The following is an 18,477-nucleotide window of genomic DNA, read 5'->3' on the forward strand; positions in this document are numbered from 1 at the left end:
TGAGAGAGTCCGATTCATCAATTCATCAACTGGGCTTGCATATCCTCTACTTATTTGGCTCATTTTTTCTTTTTGAATCTCTGTGGCGGAGTGTGAATCACCTCATGATGAACAAATGTTTACTATGCCATTGTTGTAGGAGGAGAAAACTACTTTCAGCTGTGGCAAGTACAGTGCTTCACAAAAGCAGTCAGTTCCCCTTTGAACTTTTACACATTTCTAAAAATACAAGCTTTCATGCCATTTCATTAGGATTTATTTGTTAGAAACAAAGTAGTAAATTATTATACATTTAAAAAGCAGTGTGCATTTGTTTTCAGGCTTCTCTGAGTTCATACTTTGAGAAAACAAGTGTTCCTGTAATTACAGCTGCGTGTTGTTTTAATAGCTATCAACATCAATTTCAACTATTATTTGGACTTAGATCTGAACTTTAATTAGGCCACTGAATGTGCTGTGATGTAAGCCCTTCCATTGTAGCTCCAGCTAATATTAATTTAACATAAATGATTGCATAGATTTTACCAGAAAGATGGAACTAAAAAGCCTGAGAATGAAACCTTCTATTAATAAAGTTGCTTCTCATGCTAATCTACAGAGGTATTGTAATAAAGGGTCTGAGTAGAAATGCATCTTCCTCTATCCAGATGTTAATTGTAACAGAAAAGTTTTCTTCCATCTCGTCTTTGTCTTGGTCTATCACATAAAATCACATTAAAGCTGCAGTTTGTAATTTTCTAAGTTATTTTCCTATGTCTACTGAACCTCTTGTCGTGACAGTATAGTATGAGAGACAATGTGTAACAAATTTGATCTCCTCCACCTCCTCCCAGTTCTCCCAGTGCCGACTAGAAACAACCAATCAGAACCAGTAGCTAACAGATCCTGTTGTAGCAACGAGTGCATGAGTTGATTGATAGTGCTAAGCCCCTCCTCCTGGCTCTGATTGGTTGTTTTTGGTGAAGATAGAGGCGATCGATGTTTTCACAGAATATCTCAGAACAAACTGCCAACATAGTGCAGTGTAAAAAAACTAGATTTTTCTAAAGGTTACATACTGCAGCTTTATGTTTTGGTGCAGTAAAGTGACAAGCAGTGAAAGAGGTGTGCATACTTTGCCAGGCACAGTAAATCTGTCCTTCCCAAAGTTAAACTGAAGGTTGAAACTTTATGAGAAGAAGTTGGTGTGTTCCTGTGGCTGATTTGGAGGTAAATTACGGTGAGGTCACGGGGTCTGCGCTGTATCTCAGCTGTATCACGGGCCTCCAGTCCGGCCAGATAAAAGCCTCCAGGGCTGTTATCTTTGCTATTAGAACATGGGATTTAAGCCTCAGTCAACAAAGAGCTGTCAGCTTTTACTGTACGCCTGATAGCCATCAAAGGAAATCCAATTTCGCCGTTGTGTTGTCGGCGCGGCCTGCGCAGGTTTACAGCCATAACGCGCAGCAGCACTAATGCACTAAGACCTTTTGATACCGCCAGAGACAAGAATGGATCTAAGCACAGGGCGTCCTCTGGTTCAGGCTGCACTGAAGGCTGATATCCAGATTTTGACACTCTGTGCTTCCCGCTCTACCTGACAGGTTGACGAGGCTGCAGGGCACATAAACCTCCAGGTTCATGCATGTAAGCAAGTGAATGAATTATTTCCTCCAACCCCTTCCATGTTTGTGCTGCCCCGTTTTTCAAATAATAGAATAATTCAATTTGAAACACAGATCCATGAAATCATATCCCAAAGCAAATTACAAATTGGTAACTAATGAAAATAGCCATTTCGCCTTGTTACCGTGACATTGCACATCCGCGTGGCCCTCGCTCTCAGATAGAGCGGCGGCGTAATTAAATGTGGCATGACAGGCTTTTAAAGAAAAGAGGAGAAGGAATTGGATGGCTGTACAAATTTAATCCACTGATCAGGAGTGAAATAAACGTGGAAGTGTGGCGAGCGCCTCCAGAACAGAGGCCACCCTTCAAATTGGATTTTCTCACTTCAGTAGCAAATGTGCCGTGTCACATTACCACTATTCCTTCTGCTTCTCCTAATTCCTTCTGCAGATTCCTGCTAATATAATGGTCTGATTTTAATTTAAAACCCTCAAATTTTCTTTTATGACTAATGGTTGGGGGTTTTGTGTCAAAGTTTTTTGGGAAACTTGATCTTCAAAGTTATAGAACAACTTTGAGTTTAATGGTTTGGAGGGGTTGGGCTGAATCATTTGGGTAGAGAGAAGTTTTTATGAAACTGGGTTAGTCGGCGTTATTAGAATACAGCATAAAGAATATTTAGTTCTCCAAACTAACAGAATTTAAAAGGTTCCATCAATTCTGTCTGTCCGTCCATCCATCTGCTATATTGTGTAATTTTATCATGATTTTATGTAAAAAGCCCAGATATAATGACATTGGTATTTTCTAGAATAAAATCTTTCTTCTACTAAAAGTCATCTGGTTCTTCATGAATGTCTTTGATCAGACTCACAGAATGGTGTCGGTGTTTTTTATTTGCTGCCGATTCTAAACAAAAATCTTTGTTTCATGTTTTTATTGTATTTCTTTGGAAGGTTTGACCTCTGCTCCTGAAAGAGAAGCGTTTCCACACCCCACTGGTGACATCAGTCTATCCTGACATGTTATTACTGTTTGGATAAAAACTGATTTATTTCCCAGCGGTCCGGCCGCTCACACTGCTGGCAACGCTTCAACACTTCCCAGCTCTACATATTGTTTTGTTTTTTTCTTTTTACGTTCCTTTTCCTTTGCAGCGATTAGTCCGTCACGCCACTGTCAGATCCAGCTTTATCAGCTTTCGTACAGACAAATAACAAATCTGTAAAGAAAATCAACCAGAGAATGCAGAGCGCTTGCCAGTGGTCACCGATGGGGTTGAAAACCAGAAGCATTAAGTCCAGGTTGTCCAGAAGAAGTCAGTTTGCCCTGATAGCGGTTCATTGCATCGTTTTTTTCTTTTGCCTCCAGAGGTGTGCACAGAAGACTGCCTGTTCAACGCTGTGTGTGTGGTGGAGCAGAGCGGCGCCCGCTGCTCCTGTGATCACATCGAGTGTGATGACACCTACAAGCCGCTGTGCAGCGTGGACGGGCACACCTTCCCCAACAGCTGCTGGCGCCGCAAGGCCGAGTGCCTCAGCAAGAGCCTGATCAGGACTAAGCAGCCGGGGCCCTGCGGTGAGTGGAGCCCACAGAGGGCGAACATCACTTCCTGTGTTTCTGCAACCTGTTTTCCCGTCTGAATCTTCCTGGCGGGCTGAACTTTCTGAAGCTGCCTAGCTTGACGATCTCCAGAGAGTGGAGGGTTCTGTACTATAAACTAGAATATATGCATTCCCTAGAAAGTATCAGAGTGCCTTCACTTCTCATCCATCTCATCCCACCACGCTTCATTCTTTCAAACAACCCAAAACTCCACCTTCATGTTTCATTCATCCTCTTCCTTGCTCTGGTCTCCTCGTCTCTGTCTCTGTCTTGTCTAAAAGTTTTCTTTCTTGTTTCAGTGCCTCAGTCTTGTCTTTGTTGTGTGTCTGCGTGGCCGGTCCTCTGGGCCGCAGGTGGACCGCCGGGTCGACCTCATCAGGCGGACTCAGAGGGGTGAAGCCCTCCCCCTTTCTGCGTGGAGACCTAACAGCAGGGGGTCTTGTACTGTTTCCTTTTTTCAGCCCTCTCTCTCTCAGTCCATCTGCCTCCATGTGTTTGTCATTAATGTCTGTTCCTCTGTTTACCCTCCTGTAAAGACGTGACCTGTGAGGTTGGAGAAGCCTTCCCTCCTCCTGCTCTCTCTCTGTGTTTCTTATTTCCTGTTGAACAAAGAAGAGCTTTTTATTTTTTCTGCTGTCTGCCTAACTGCCGCTCACCTCTGACCCTCTCATTGCTGCATGCTGTGGTGTGCATCAGCTCCTCACCTGGCTGTTGCCATGGCTGTTGCCATGCAGAGTCCTTCTCTTCATCACCAGCAATGTGTGATAAATGCAACCAACTTACCTGATCGTTGAGTTTTCTACCACTTCTGAACGCACCGTGGCTGTGCAAGAAATAAAAAGCAGCTGCAGATGAAAATAGCTAAAACTTTAACATTTTTTTTTCTCCCCTCCAGGGGGTCTTTTTTTGTGGGCTCTTGTGTCCCTTATGTGACAGTAGGCTGACAGGAAAGGGGGAAGGAGAGTGGGGAAGACATGCAGCAAATGTCGGGCGGGTCCGGGAATCGAACCTGCGACGGCCGCGTCGAGAACTCAAGGCCTCCAAATGTGGGTTGTGCTATCCCCTACTCTGCCACAACACGCCCACAAAAACTTTAACATTTAATTGAAATCTTTAATTACTTCCAGTAGCTCCAAGGCCATAAGAATGACAACTAACCTGCTGGTGCAAAAACAGAACAGGCGTTGCTGTCTGAACAAATGGAATGTTTTTGTCTGAGATGATAGATTACCAAAAGTATTCACTTACTCCTCCAAACCACTGACTTGAGCTGTTCCAGGGCTGCTTCTTCAAACCTCTTTGGAAAAAATGGGTTCAATTTCACAAACTGAAAGAATTCCAGGAGAATCGATAGAATACTTCCTAATATTTCAAATTTAACACCTTAAGAAAAATTTGATAAATTTACATAGATTTTAACACGTCTTTTAATTTTTTTACATACAGTTGTCAGTGGAACCTTTGTATCTGCATGTTTCTGGTACACCCATAAACCTGAGGCACCAGAGACATCCATTAACAGAGATGGACAAAGAAGCTGTTAACTGATCATTAACTTTGCTTCCAAAAATGATCTGGTGGGACTGTTGAAAAGTCTATAGTTGTGTGAATGTTGTGCTAAAAGAAGTAAGATCAGGGTCACCCTAACCCCGTTACTTTTGGGTCCAAAAATGAAATAAATTTCCTCATGTTTGTAGTGTTTATGTTTCTAGCAAAGTGTCTTGCAGGCTACATGTAGTGTCATTTTCCCTTTCAACATGAGGTCACATAAATCCTAGTGAGATGAGACAGGTTTTATGAGAAAGACTAACGTTTTATGAGAAAACGTTAGTCTGTCTGAGGAAGTTGCACTTTTATAACTAAAAAAAAGAAAGAGATTTTTTGCCTAGTGCCCTCAGGAGAAAGGACTTTACTGGAAAAGCACACTTTGGAAATTCTATTGTTTTTTAACAGCACTTTGAGAAGGATGAGTGAATTTTATTATTCCCTGTCTCAAAGTTGGAGTCATCACCAGGTGGATTTGAGTGAATCTAGAATATGGCCGAGCTGAGAGCAACCCACAGGTCAGCAGAACTCCAGCCATTTGCTGTAGTGGCTCTGGATGCTCTGCTGCTACACTTGAACTTGGCCTCACTGGCTTCACTCCCAGATATTTTACTAGGAGGCTGGGATAAAAATCCTCCACAAGAAGCCCAGAGCAAACTGAGCCAACATTTTCAGTCTCACTCGCCGCCTCGGCAGAGCTTCTCTGGAAGATTTTAGGATCTTTTTTACTGCCTAAAATGGTTCCTGTAGTTTTCCAGGTTCAAATTGAATTGTGTGTGTGTTAGAGAATCTGTTATTGAATTTCCTTTAAATGTGGAGTGATTTAATGAGCTTTGAGAGCTTCTGCTCTGTTCTGTGTTGTCGGGTAAGTCATAGTAGACTAGTTAATTTTTTCTGTAGATTTCTGCAATAATATTATCTGACTAGCTCAGTGTGGGCTGGGGGACGGGGTATGGAAGAGGATTGGGACCACTGGGAAAAAATAACTTTTTTTGTCAGAAAATTGAAGTCAAAATTTTGAGGAAAAAAGTCTGAATAGTTCTGTTTTCAGCGGGCCTAATTGTCTTCCATAGGGGAGATTACTGTTTTCCATGTATATTGGTTTTATGCAGGTTATCTTAAACCATTAGCATTTGTGTTATTTACCATAAATAAAATCAAAATCTATCAGGGAGTCTGTACTTTTTGGATTTTTTGATTTGTTTGATTCTGAGTGTAAAAGCCACACCTGGTTTTCCTGATGGGACCCTGATAAATAGCTAATAAATAAATAGTCAAATAAATAGCTATGTTTTAATAAAGTCACGGGAAGCTATTGAAATATAATTTTTTGTCCAATCACCTTCACCATGTGGGTAATCTCCTCTAGAATTGGAAGCATCCTAACTCTAAAAGCTTCAGCTTCATGATGAATCTGGTGATGCTTTGTGGTGTCACATTACCTCAGACAGGAAGTTCACCCAGCAGACGCGCAGCGCCATGTTTGTCTCTAAGAATTGAGTCTTTCATCATTGTTGCGACAGAGGCGCCAGCTGATCAGGGAGTGCTGCTCCATCCTCAGGCAGATCAGGGCGTAGATGGAAACCAAAGTTATCTGCAGTCGTCAGGGCCGCCAACAAGCACCACTCATTTGTATTATTTGGCTGCCTGAATAAATGAAAAAGTGGAAATGGCAGCGCCGGCACATGTATGTTGTCCCTCGTTTGATTATTTCTGCCAAATGATGTTTCAATTCCACTCTACCCTCATTTGTTTAGCCACTTTCTTCCTCTCCATTCATCCTTCCTGTATTTCTCAGCCGTCAGCGACTGCTAGTATGTTTCTTTAATACATTTTTATTGACATTAGCATATTTTTCAAAACAGAGTGCAACAAACGACAAAGCTCCCCTCTCTTTCTGATATGCTTTTAATTAAACATCAAACACGGTAGACGTCGGAGCCCACTGAGGCGGGTAGAACATTTACACAGATGACATTCATGCAAAAGCTGAGGTGAGAGCGTTCTGGTGATGAACATGTGCAAAGTCTCTTTTTCGTCCTTTTTGCTCGTCTTCTCCCCTTAAGAAAGTAGCCTGTTAGGACTCCATTAATACGGAACAGGGATCATGTGACAGGAAATGCAGCGCTCTATTCAGTGGGAAACGTTCCTCTGTTTCCTGTGCTGAGCTTCTGTTCTCATAATGAATGGCGGAGATGGAAGATAACGACACAATGATAAACCCCTCTTTGATGGTACAATGTATGATTTCCGTTGTCCATTCATACTGTAATTTGAGCATGTGTTGGTCGGTGACATTGTTGTGTGTCGTGCATCAGGAATGACACAGAAACTCGGTTTACAGAGAGGAAAATGTCATCTCTGTTCATGCTAGACATGCTCCGTATGGTGGTGAAATGATAACCCTCATGAAGAAGAAAATGTTTGAATAAGAACCTCAGTGATAAAGTGTCAACAATACGCCTTCATGTAATTACTGAAAACTTTATAGTTTTCAGTAATTACAACAGTCACACAGTCTGACTCAAAGTACACAATGACAAATCAAATGAATGCATTAGGACACATCTAAACTCATGACATCACTGTCACTTCACCATTGGATGGTAGTAAAAAGCTATTTAAAGATACTACATAGTTTGATTATTTAGAAGCAAACTAATATTTATTTTTAAATTAATTGTTAGCTTGACTACAATAATATTATATATCGCTATCATCACACCTTCAAGAGCTAAAAATATACAAGTTAAATATTCAAAACTAATATCTCATTACTTATGTCATGTTGACATGACTATTAGCTAAAACATTGATGCATAGTTTTAAATAAGTAGGTCAAACGGGAACAAATGTTTGAAACTGTTGTTCCTAAAACAAACATAGAATTGATTCAATTCAGATTCTATTTTAGCATTAAGATCAAACTTCTATGTTCTTCTTATAAAGTAACGCCAAGACTGAAAAGCTATTGTTAGCTTGGTCATTAGCCATGTTTTCTGTAGCTAGCCTTTAGTAACAAGTTGATGTTAATCCAAGTTAGCCGCATGGTTGTTAGCTGGAAGTAGGCAGTGTACGTTTCCAGTAGCCATGGTAACACCTGTAGTTTGTCATAAGTAGTAGAACAAGAAGTAGCTTAGCCGCAGTGAGAGTGTTTTCTGATGTCTGAGTATTTACCAGGCAGCCAATGGACTTTTTATTGAAGATAAATTGTCAAGGAATTTCTCTATACTATTGTACACAGATGACTATATGCCACATAAGGAAAAACTAACTGTAGGTACCGTGGTTCATAGTGTAAAACCAAAGGAGCACCCAGGCACAGCGTTTCCAGATGATGACCTGTCTCATCCCTGAACTTCCAACAATCCATGCTTACACTCCAAACTAGAATTTCTTTGTTTCATCTGTGGTCAGTTTGTTCATGAGAAAAGTGTCACAAGTTTAGGAAAAGAAAAAGTTTGCTGCAAAAGAATCGCACATATTAAATTATCATAGTCAGATAAATAATGATCTTTTTCTCTTTGTTCTCTCATCTCATTGGCTCGAGTGCTGCATGTGACGAGATTGATCGATCACTCTGCCAGCTGTCAAACGGATGAAATTCTCCTCATCTGACAGAGCCGTAAATCTCTTTTCACGTGGGTGACAGCATCTAATGTCATCCTTCTCCCCGTCTGGACTCACGCTCTCCAAGAGTGATGCAAGAACGAAGAGCACGTGAGCGCTGTCCTCCTCCGGAAAACAGTTTGATTGATATCTGAGGCTTTTCACTTCAGAGATGTAAACACCACATGGCATTTAGCTGATTAGCTGGTGTCCAGGCAGAGAGAAGGCGAGCTGGTGAAGGACACCGCAGGATGTGAGTCACAGAGGGCCACACGGGTGTCCAGCTCCGGATGACGAGCTGCTCAAAGCTCTGTTTGTCGTCATCAGACCAGAATAGGACATGACACCGCTTCTTACATGTTTTATTTAGTCATTTTCTGTCTCCTTACTTATAATTCATGCTCCTCTCAACATTTAGCTCCACCAAAAATAAGAGTATCATTGGGAAGTAGATGGAAAGTGTTCAAGGTTTTCAACAGTTTTTACAGTCAATGTCTAAATTAATTTCCTTTAAAAAAAAACATTATTAATCCAATGGGGAAATTAAATGTCGTAGTAACGCATCCAGTTTTCTTCAGTTGTTGTATATGCTAAAGGCCGTGTGCAGCAACAGACCCCTGTAGCAGAATCTATCTGTGTTTTCATTACAAATAGTTGCAGATTTTTGTCTATATTCTGTTAATGCTGAAAAAGAAAAAAACAGTTTCTGGATTATGGTGTTTCCATCAAATCAGATATGAAATTAAGATCACATGTAAATAAGCTTGTTCACATGGTAAGTCATTAACAATCATGGCAGTTACATCAGATATATTCATAAATCAGCCTTGGTGGCTGTAGTGCTCATCATCTGTCAGCCAATCAGAGGAGTTGTCAGCGTCTTATACAGGCATTGGAGCGATAAGCACCGCCCACTTGGTAGTGGCTATGTATGAGGCCATTTGGGGAACTGTAGTCACTAATTTTCCAGAAGAACTATGAATGCAATTACACAACGTTTTATAAACTGTGATCCTGAGATCTGGTGGATCCAGCTGCACATTGTCTGAAAACACATCATCCTGCTACCACTTCCTATTGTCTTCTTTGCAGTTTCTGCCAGTAGTAGCATCCAGTTGTTTATCACATGACTTGTGATGCAAAATAAATGTTTCCATTGCAGTTTTGTAAAATACACCTATTTTGATATGGATTAAAAAGCATTTAATTCAAACACAAAAACTGTTTATATTAAAACGTGGCTCTCAGAAACTTGTGTGTTTCCATTAAGCAAATGTAGTCTACAAAACTCACATTGGATATAATACATAAAGATTTGATATAATAATAAAATAAGGAGCAGAGAGGAGTCTCTATCTTCCCCAGTTAGCCAGGAAAAAGTGTTGGCTGAGATTCCTGAGAGTGAAGCGAAGGAAACCGAGTGTCTGATGAGCACATTGATTGAAAAGAGACAGAATGAACATTTAAAAGGAGTGGATTTCTTTGATGCAAATACTTTTTTCACTGCACTTTTGTCCCTTTATGCGCAGGCATCTTAGAGTGTGAGTTTATATGACTGCGATACAGAGAAACTCAGGCAAATACAAGCCTTGTCTTCAAATATGTCGCCTGTGGCCTCTGGAGGTTAGCGGAATATCACTCGGCAGTAGAAACATTGTTATTGACAAAGAGCTCATGAGGCAGAGCAGACGGGGGAAAAAATCAGTCACCTTAGGTGTCAAGAGCAGAGTATTTGATTGTTTGCATGTTTATTTGATGAGCATCTCCTCCTACATGATTGTGATTGGATTCAAAATACTGGTGGATTCTGGGGAAGTCGACTTGGAATGACGAGTCCTGTTACTGCGAATCAAGTTAAGTAGAGGCAGAGCAGTGAGAGATGAAGCGACAGCAGCCGGCGTCGGTCCGCTGACGGCATCCTGCAGGCTCAGATGGGGCAGAAACAACCTGCGTGTGGGTCAGGGCAAATATATTTATACTCATTTCAGATTTTTCAATGTTGCAACCACAAACCTCACTGCATTTTACTGGGATGTTCACAGATAGTCCAGAGAGTCAGCAGCCTTTTCTATTCAAAAAGCCACTTTACCCCCAATACTACAAAACCAAACTCACATCAGTGCAAAAACACAAAATCTTACCAAGTAGTTTTATTCAAGTTTAGTGCAAATATCTTAATTCACTTGTAATAAAACTAAACTAACTTTTAAGTAGCTTTTCAGCAAGATATTCAAGTTTCTCTTAATTACTTAATATCGATGAAAAATTACTTGTTCCACCCCTGATCATTCCGCTTATGTGTAATAATCTGCAAATGGAACTAGTGATTGTTCACCAATATGAAGAAATTATTGATTAAAATAAGCTTCTATATCTTGCTGAAAAGTTGCTTGTAAGTTAGTTTAATTTCAAGTGCACTAAGATATTTGGAACAAAACCATTTGATAGGATTTTGTTTTTGTAGTAATCAAACCACATGTGAAACATAAAATGTTTTATTATGAAAGCTAACAAAGTAAAAGTCAAATTTATTGTTTTCAAATTTTAAAACAGATTACAGAAGAATCACATATGTAGAATGAGGTAAGCCTTTTCAATAAATATGGAACATGAATGATAGTAAAGCATAGTTTGAAGCTAGTTACTGTTAAAAACTTGGATTCATAGCATATTTTAAATAAGAAAAAAATCCAAAAAAGTCAATTTCTTGTAGTATTCTTAAGTGAAAACATTTCCTTTGAGGTAGACCTATGCATAGTAATTCATTTTCATATTTTTGTCTTTCACCTCTTTTATAAATAAAAGTCTAAGATGCTATGGATCTGACTTCATCCATATTTTAGTCAAAGCTTTGTAGAGCCGCCTCTCAGTGACTTTAAAGCTGGCAGCTTTCATGATTTTTTGCTCATGATGTACACAACCACACAAAGTTTTGATAATTATTCCTTGCAAAATAGCTTCAGATCAGTCAAATTAGACGCAATATTTCATTTGTTACTATCAACACTCTTTCCACTCATACTGATTTGGGGTGAATTCACTTAATCCTGTTTGGTCCACTGGACTCAAACTCTAGTTCATTTGATCAGAGTCAAGTCTGTTTGGGACGTGTGAATGTGAAATCAAACTCTGATGTGGACCAAAGAACTGAACTGTAAAATCTAGGTCTGGCTTCAGTTGAAGTGAACGTTGGCGTGATCCGAATGCCGAACAGACCAGAGATTTCTCCAAAAGCAGGAAGTGGACTACAGCACACGGCATTCTGGGTAAATACAACCAAAACAAACATGCTAGCCAGGCGCTAGTAAGAGGAATGGCTCATGGTCAAACTAGAAATCCTCTAACCGCTAAAGTCGGTCGACTCTCCATTCTGGTTTACTATTGTGAAGAAGGAAGTTGCGCTCTGTGTCTTCTAGAGTGGTTTTCATGTATTTTTCAGAGGTTCCTGATGCAGCGCCCCCACAGGCGAGGAGGGGAACATGTTTTTCAGTTAGTTTGTTTCATTTGTCACAGTGCAGTGGGGATGCGAACCACACCAGCTGGAAATAGAGTTAGGGTTAGGGTCTACATGTTTGTAGTTTTGGTTCCCAACTAGTTACCCTGAACGTCTCAGTAGCTTCTCTGAATAGACAAGCGTGTCTTACCAGGTTTACTGTTGGGCCATTTTCAAATGATTGATTTGTGAGATGTTCTCAGGTTAATAGATTGTTTAAACAGCTAAACTCTGCTTTAAACTTCTCCATGACTTTGGGTTTGCCATGGTGGTATACAGGATAATGCAACCCATGTTTGAAGGCCTTAAGTCCTCGACGCGGCCGTCGCGGGTTTGACTCCCGGACCTGGCAATATTTGCCGCATGTCTTCCCTCCTCTAGTTCTCCCTGTCCTGTCAGCCTACTGTCATATAAGGGACACTAGAGCCCACAAAAAGACCCCCTGGAGGGGTAAAAAAATAAATAAAAATATAAAACTTCTACACGACTTTCATGGGACTTTTTTTTTTTGTTTTATTTACTTTTTCTCATCACAGAATGATGGTCTTTAATTGAAACTCTTTGGATTTGGTGGTCATAACATGTTAAAACCAGGAAAGCTTGTGCATTAAGCCTTTTTTGTGTATTTTGTGCTCCTTACATTCTTTCTTCCCTTTCTTCCCTTTGCTCACTTTGCAGCTTCAAAATTGACAACAAATGTCTCCTTTGTGTGCGTCACTTTGAGGGAGTCCTTTCTGAAACCTGCTGTTGATAAAATCGTCTGTTTGGATTCGACAAACAGAATTTTTTTTCTTCCCAGCACTGACAGACACATGTCGAGATGCAGAAATTCCCAGCTCATCTCGCTGTCCCTGCATGCTGTTTTTGCTTGTCTCCATTTTGAAGAGTTGCAACATTTTCAGCTATAAAAAAAACCAAAAAAACACAGAGCCTTTGCATTACCTCCTGCTTGTGATAAGTGTTGAGCGGTAGGCAGACACAGCCTGCGGGTACGCCTTTATACTTCATGCAAATACCTTCTTTTTTCTCTGCGCCTCCTTTCTCCAGCCGTTAATATGATACATAAATGTTTTAATATGAGGGAGGTGAAGGGAGTCGGATCAAAGCGGCACCCGGGAGAACGACAGGAGGCTGCACCATTATCGGGGTCCTGCGCCGCCTCGCCGGTGACTCTACCCCTGTTGGCTGCTGTAAAACATCACCTGGATTCTACCGACTCACCGCCCTGCATAATACATGGAGATACTGCACACAGAAAAAAGACCAATTAACACATGCATGAGCTGAGTGGAGATGGGAGGAAGCTCTTGCCAAAATAATCTCCCAGCGTTTTCCCCACAACATGTTACGGTGGGGTTAACTATGCCTGGCTGCCGCCCCGGGGGGCGGATGAGGAGCGGAGGGGGGGGCGTCTGTTGCCTTCACGCCAATCTGCCCAGGAGTTGTTTAGCTTTAGAAATGACATGGAGGCGCAGCTCTAGTTTTCAAGTAACACTTCAAAGCAGCAGTAACAGAATCCAAAAGTTCAATCAGAATCCAACGACTCTTGTCTGGAGGAGGGACGCCAGGAGGGTAACGGGGGGCCACCGACCCGAAGTAATCCACACCGAGTCCTGAAGTGAGGTCGTGCCATTCAAAACACACCAGTATAATTAAACAGACCGTTACACCCAAGCCAATGAAGTGTTTGGAGTGAACCAAGGGAAGAAGAAGGAGGAGAGCTTATGAGCAGCAGCTTTAATTGTTGCAGGCTGCCATTTCAAAGGCTTTGGCTGCATCTGGCAGAGAACAAAAACAGCTTCAGTTTTCAGCAGTGTCACAAGATTTTTATACTTAGAGAGATTTTTCTCCTCCCTCTGCTTTTTTTTTTTTTTTAGCTTTTTTTCTGTCTTCTTTCTTGTTTTCATCATCTCCAGATGCAGTTTGATTGTTTTTTTCTTTCTGTCCCCAGAGGTTCAGGTCATTTAAAAATAAGAAATAAAGAAAGTCTGGTTTTCGTCACTTTACAGAGCGAGATAAAACAGGAGCAGGAGACTCAGGTGTTATCGGAGGCTGCAGTTGTTTTACGACCAGCCTGTCCTTGGGAACTGGACTGGCAAATTTATTTTGTTTTTAACGAAGGCAAGGTTGCACGGTTAAGCTCAGATCACAGGCATTACACTCACACACACACACCCACCTACACACACAATTGTTGAAATGGAATCAGGAGGAATCAATTGTCTCAGAAGTGGAACCAAATTGAGCAGAGCTGAGCCATTTTTGGATTTACATGGCGCCGAGCTCTAAGTTGACGTCAAGAGGCCAAAATCAATGATGGTTTTGGACCTGCTGATCTGAACTTACTTCAGGAACCAGATCCTCACTCAGCCGCCGCCAGGAGAATCTTCCATTTCCCTCTTCCTTTTTGTTGTTTTAATATCTACACCTGCACTCCATCTCTTTGACGATCCAGAGGAACGGTTTCGCTGATATTGATTATTATCTTGACCCACGCCGGTTCCCCTTCAACTCTTGCTGCCTTAATCAGAGTGAAACTGACTAATTGTCTGTGTTATCACTTGATAATTTCCCCCTTCGCTTCGGCTCCACTGAATATCTCAGAGCGGGTAAATGAATCATGAGCCTGTGAAGTCGGCCCCCTCCGATGCCATCTAATGCTATAACGGTCACAATAATGATGGAGCAATGGGTGGCGCCATTACTGCGGCCAGTTTCCATGACAGCGCCGTCATTCGTTGACCTAAATCCCAAACCAAAGTTAGAGTTGAGAGAGAACAGGGTTTTAAGGTTTTAGCTGTGAATTTTTGCCAGCTCTGTGATCGAGGTTGCACCAGAGCTACAGTAAATGTATGTCTGCTTTTTTCTTCAGAATATGAACGCTGGTCTGTACATTACAGATGTGTCAATTAGTTAACAGATATATTAATACAGCAAGAGACAAAATTATCTTCATAGAAAGGTTAGTTTGTTGAGCCCCATTCATAATCCATAATTCAAAGTGTTTCACAAGACAGGAACATCAGGAGAACCAGTTAGAGGAGAAATACTTTGTATTTTTACAGAAAGACACACATTCATGTAACCAGATGGAGATTTAACTTCCAACCAAGCAGCTTTTACTTTATAGGTGTTTTTCTGCAGTTTATAGTTGTAATTCCCTTCATTAAAGTCAAATAGGACAAAAAACACCTACTAAACCAAAGATTCTTTATGAAAGACAGATGATGCTCAGCTCCAGAATTTAATTTTAGTTGAAAATATTTTGGAAAAGACTAAAACATCGTAATACCATTAAAATGTTTTGACATAAAGGTTGTTTTACAGAGATATGCAAATATTCTGTAGCTTAAACCCAAAACTGTCATCCTGATAGTACTCACATGTAAGTCAGTGGAGGAAACTGGTGTCATCTTGACAGCTGAGGGGATCATTCAGAAGCAATGGACTGAGAGGTAACAGATGAGCAGTTCCACCAGCTGCCACTAGTCTGCAGGAACTGAGCGTAACTAGGTGGTGCTTTGTGTAGTTAAACATTTACCATATTTTTCAGAGTACAGAACGCACCATGCTATAAGCCGCAGCTAAAATTATTTGGAAAAAAACTGGAAACGTACATAAATAAGCCTCACTGGGCTATAAGCTTATAAGCTGCTGGTATCTCTGCTGCTCTCGGTTTTCCATAAGGGCCCAGCAGAGGACTGCGTCCTAGTAAATCTGCTGGATTTATTAGGACGCAACTCTAACCTTAACCTCTAACTCTAGCCCTTATCCAACCCTCTTTACTAATAACAAAATTGTGGAGAGAACAAAAAGTTTTTTGTGCCAAAACATCTTGTATGTAGCACATCAGTGTAATTCTGTGGGGGTCAAAGGGCAGCCAAAGCCTAAATCTTATTGGTCAGTTTGCTTTTTCTGTGAGCTAAAAATGATGAGCAGAGTTTGAATCCTCCATAGTTCTAAGATCCCGTCTGAGCTTTTTACAGTGGTGGGTTGCCGGTTTATTAGCATTTTTTGTGTTATCGCAAACTTAAAAGCTGACGGGTTGCCTGTTGGCTGACACCAGCAGATGTCAAAATAAAAATGTCTGACAGATCGGAAGGTACAAAACTATCACTGCACCTGACCTGTAAGAGCAGAAGCACCTCTCCAACACTCATCATGTGCGCGTCGCACAAAAGCCGCACAAACCTAAACCACTAAAGCAGCATACCCTTTTTTATTTTTACACAAACTATGTTAAATTATAAGGACATGGAAGCCAAGCCTACCCGTGGCATCCACGGAAAGAGGAGGATGTTGATTCCCAGGTTCAGGTGGTGTCAGACGTCCAAAGGAGGAGAAGGAGAAGCAACAATGTTTGCTTAATTGGGGAACGTTTCGACTAGATTAAATTGTTTAACCCGCAGTCTTAGTGCGACGCTCAGGAAGAGCAGCAGATGTCATCTAACTGGTGACCCATCAGCTCTCCAGTTCGGGAAACATCAAAGAAGCTCACAAATCGGCGACCCACCAGAACCGCACACGGTAAAAAGCTCAGCCGGGATCCAAACCGCTCTTAGAACTACGGGAGGTTCAAACTCTGCCCATTCATTTTGAGCTTGCAGAAAAAGCACCAAGCCGCCAAATAAACAAAAGTAAACTGACCAATAAGATTTAAGCTTTGGCGTGCGACCCCCCACAGACTTAGACATGTGCTACGTACAAAATGTTTTGACACATAAGATCTTTTTTTTCCCACACAATTTATTAAAAAAAAAATTTTTTTTACTTCAAGGGAAATCTTAAGGTAGGCAGAGTGTGTGCAGCCATACAGCTGCAGGCGTCTGCGCAGTTCTGAACTTCAACCATTGAAAAGAGTTTTATGCATAAAGCAATTTTAAACATTTTTTATAATTGACTTTTAAAAAATATAAATATAAACAAACGTTATTAATTTAATGTAAGAACATTAAATTAAATTATTTCCTTGGCAGTGTTCCCTAATGACAATGGCTATTTGGAGAACTTGCTCCGCGGGCGACTGACAAGTCGCACACATGTCGCCCGAGGGGACCGTGTTGGTGACCCCTGCTTTAAAGGATCGATCTGGACAAGAAGTGGATCTGGTCAAAGCATTGTTTTTGTTTTTTAATAATTTTTTTATTTAACTTCCTGCTCTCTCCTGGTGAAGATGTGTTATATGAGCCCAGCCCACAGCCACTGTGGCACCAAATCCAGCGTTGGTTCAATGAAGATGGAGTTTCTGTGAGAGTGGCAGAGACTGATGCAGGCAGCTCTCTCTGATGTTCACATTTCGTATCTGCTTCTACCTGGGAGCTTGGCTTTCTCTTCAATTATTAACCGGTTTGGGGTTTCTTCTTCATGCCTATTTTTTTTTCTCTTTCTCTTCCACATTTTTCTCGGTCTCGCTTGTGAAAACTCTCTCTCCTTTGCGCCACTGTTTCGGTTCGGCTAGCTTTGGCCGAAGCATCGGCTCTCACTGCGACACAAATGGCTGCCTTTGAAGGAGCTCAGCAGGGTGCGTCAATTAATCCAGTCCTTTATGTGCTCTAAAAAAAAATTTCACTGTGTGACTGTTGTTAGCGGCCTGTTTCATGTGCATCGTGCTGAAGGCCATGTTTATATCTGCTGAGTTTGGTGGACTCTTCTGAAGATGCAGGAAGAGTTAAAGGAGCAAAAGTGAGGCGATGACATAAGAAAGAGGTGTAACTGAACTATGTCTGTACTGCATATTCCTTTAGTCCTGTGGTCCTCCCCTCACCCCTTATTAACACACAATAACTCCATGGAGCTGAACTTTAACCTATTACTCACCTTTCTCCAACCTCCTCTCTTTGCCTTTTACGTTCTCCGCCCTCTAACTCTGATCTTTCTTGGCCCACCGGGCCTTCAGATCTCAACTCTCCGAGCCCCTGTTTGACAAAGACATGCACACACGGCGCCATGTGTGTGGTGAAGAACGACGAGCCGGTCTGTGAGTGCACTGAGGCCTGCACCCTGACCTCCGACCCCGTCTGCGGGTCTGACGGCCAGAGCTACCGGAGCCCCTGCGAGATGCGAGCGATGGGTTGCACTCTGCAGAAGGACATTCAGATCCAACACAAAGGACCGTGTGGTGAGTCAAAACACTGCTGAACACAGATAAAGGTCAAAGATCACGCCCAAGCAGGTGTTAAATGGTAAATGGACTGAACTTACATAGCGCCCTGTTATTTTAGTTTCAACCCAAACTTCACCCCAGCATTCAATTTTGTATGTTTTTATTAGCAAAGTGTTTTAGTGCATTAAATACAGTGTGTGGGTGGAGCTTACTCACAGCATTTGTGTGTGTGTGTGGGCAGATATGCCTGCGTGTGTGTGCATGGGGGGTGTTGACGTGTGTGTGTTTGGGTGTGTACATGAATGTGTGGGTTTCTTCCCTGTTAACATTATTGTCATGGCAACTCGGCACCAGAGCCTGTTAAATGACAGACGGGGAATGAGCGTGACATTTTCTGTAATAAACAATTTTCACAACAAGTGTACATGTAGTCAGTGGAAGAGCTCAGCAAAAGGACAACACTGGTATCTGTTTGACTGATAATGTAGACAAATACAGGCTAAATTAAATATGT

At 41.5% G+C, this 18,477-nt stretch overlaps 1 protein-coding gene across 1 annotated transcript in view; it reads left to right on the forward strand.

Annotated features, from left to right (window-relative positions):
• Positions 1-18,477, forward strand: part of agrn (agrin) — a 421,905-nt gene that overhangs the window by 288,413 nt on the left and 115,015 nt on the right. The window contains exons 7-8 of the mRNA XM_044128298.1: positions 2,980-3,186; positions 17,757-17,978. Coding sequence (XP_043984233.1) covers positions 2,980-3,186; positions 17,757-17,978 — 429 coding nt within the window. The remainder of the gene's footprint in view (positions 1-2,979; positions 3,187-17,756; positions 17,979-18,477) is intronic.

Source organism: Gambusia affinis, linkage group LG01 (genome assembly GCF_019740435.1).
Source record: "Gambusia affinis linkage group LG01, SWU_Gaff_1.0, whole genome shotgun sequence".
In the NCBI taxonomy this organism is placed as follows: Eukaryota; Metazoa; Chordata; class Actinopteri; order Cyprinodontiformes; family Poeciliidae; genus Gambusia; species Gambusia affinis.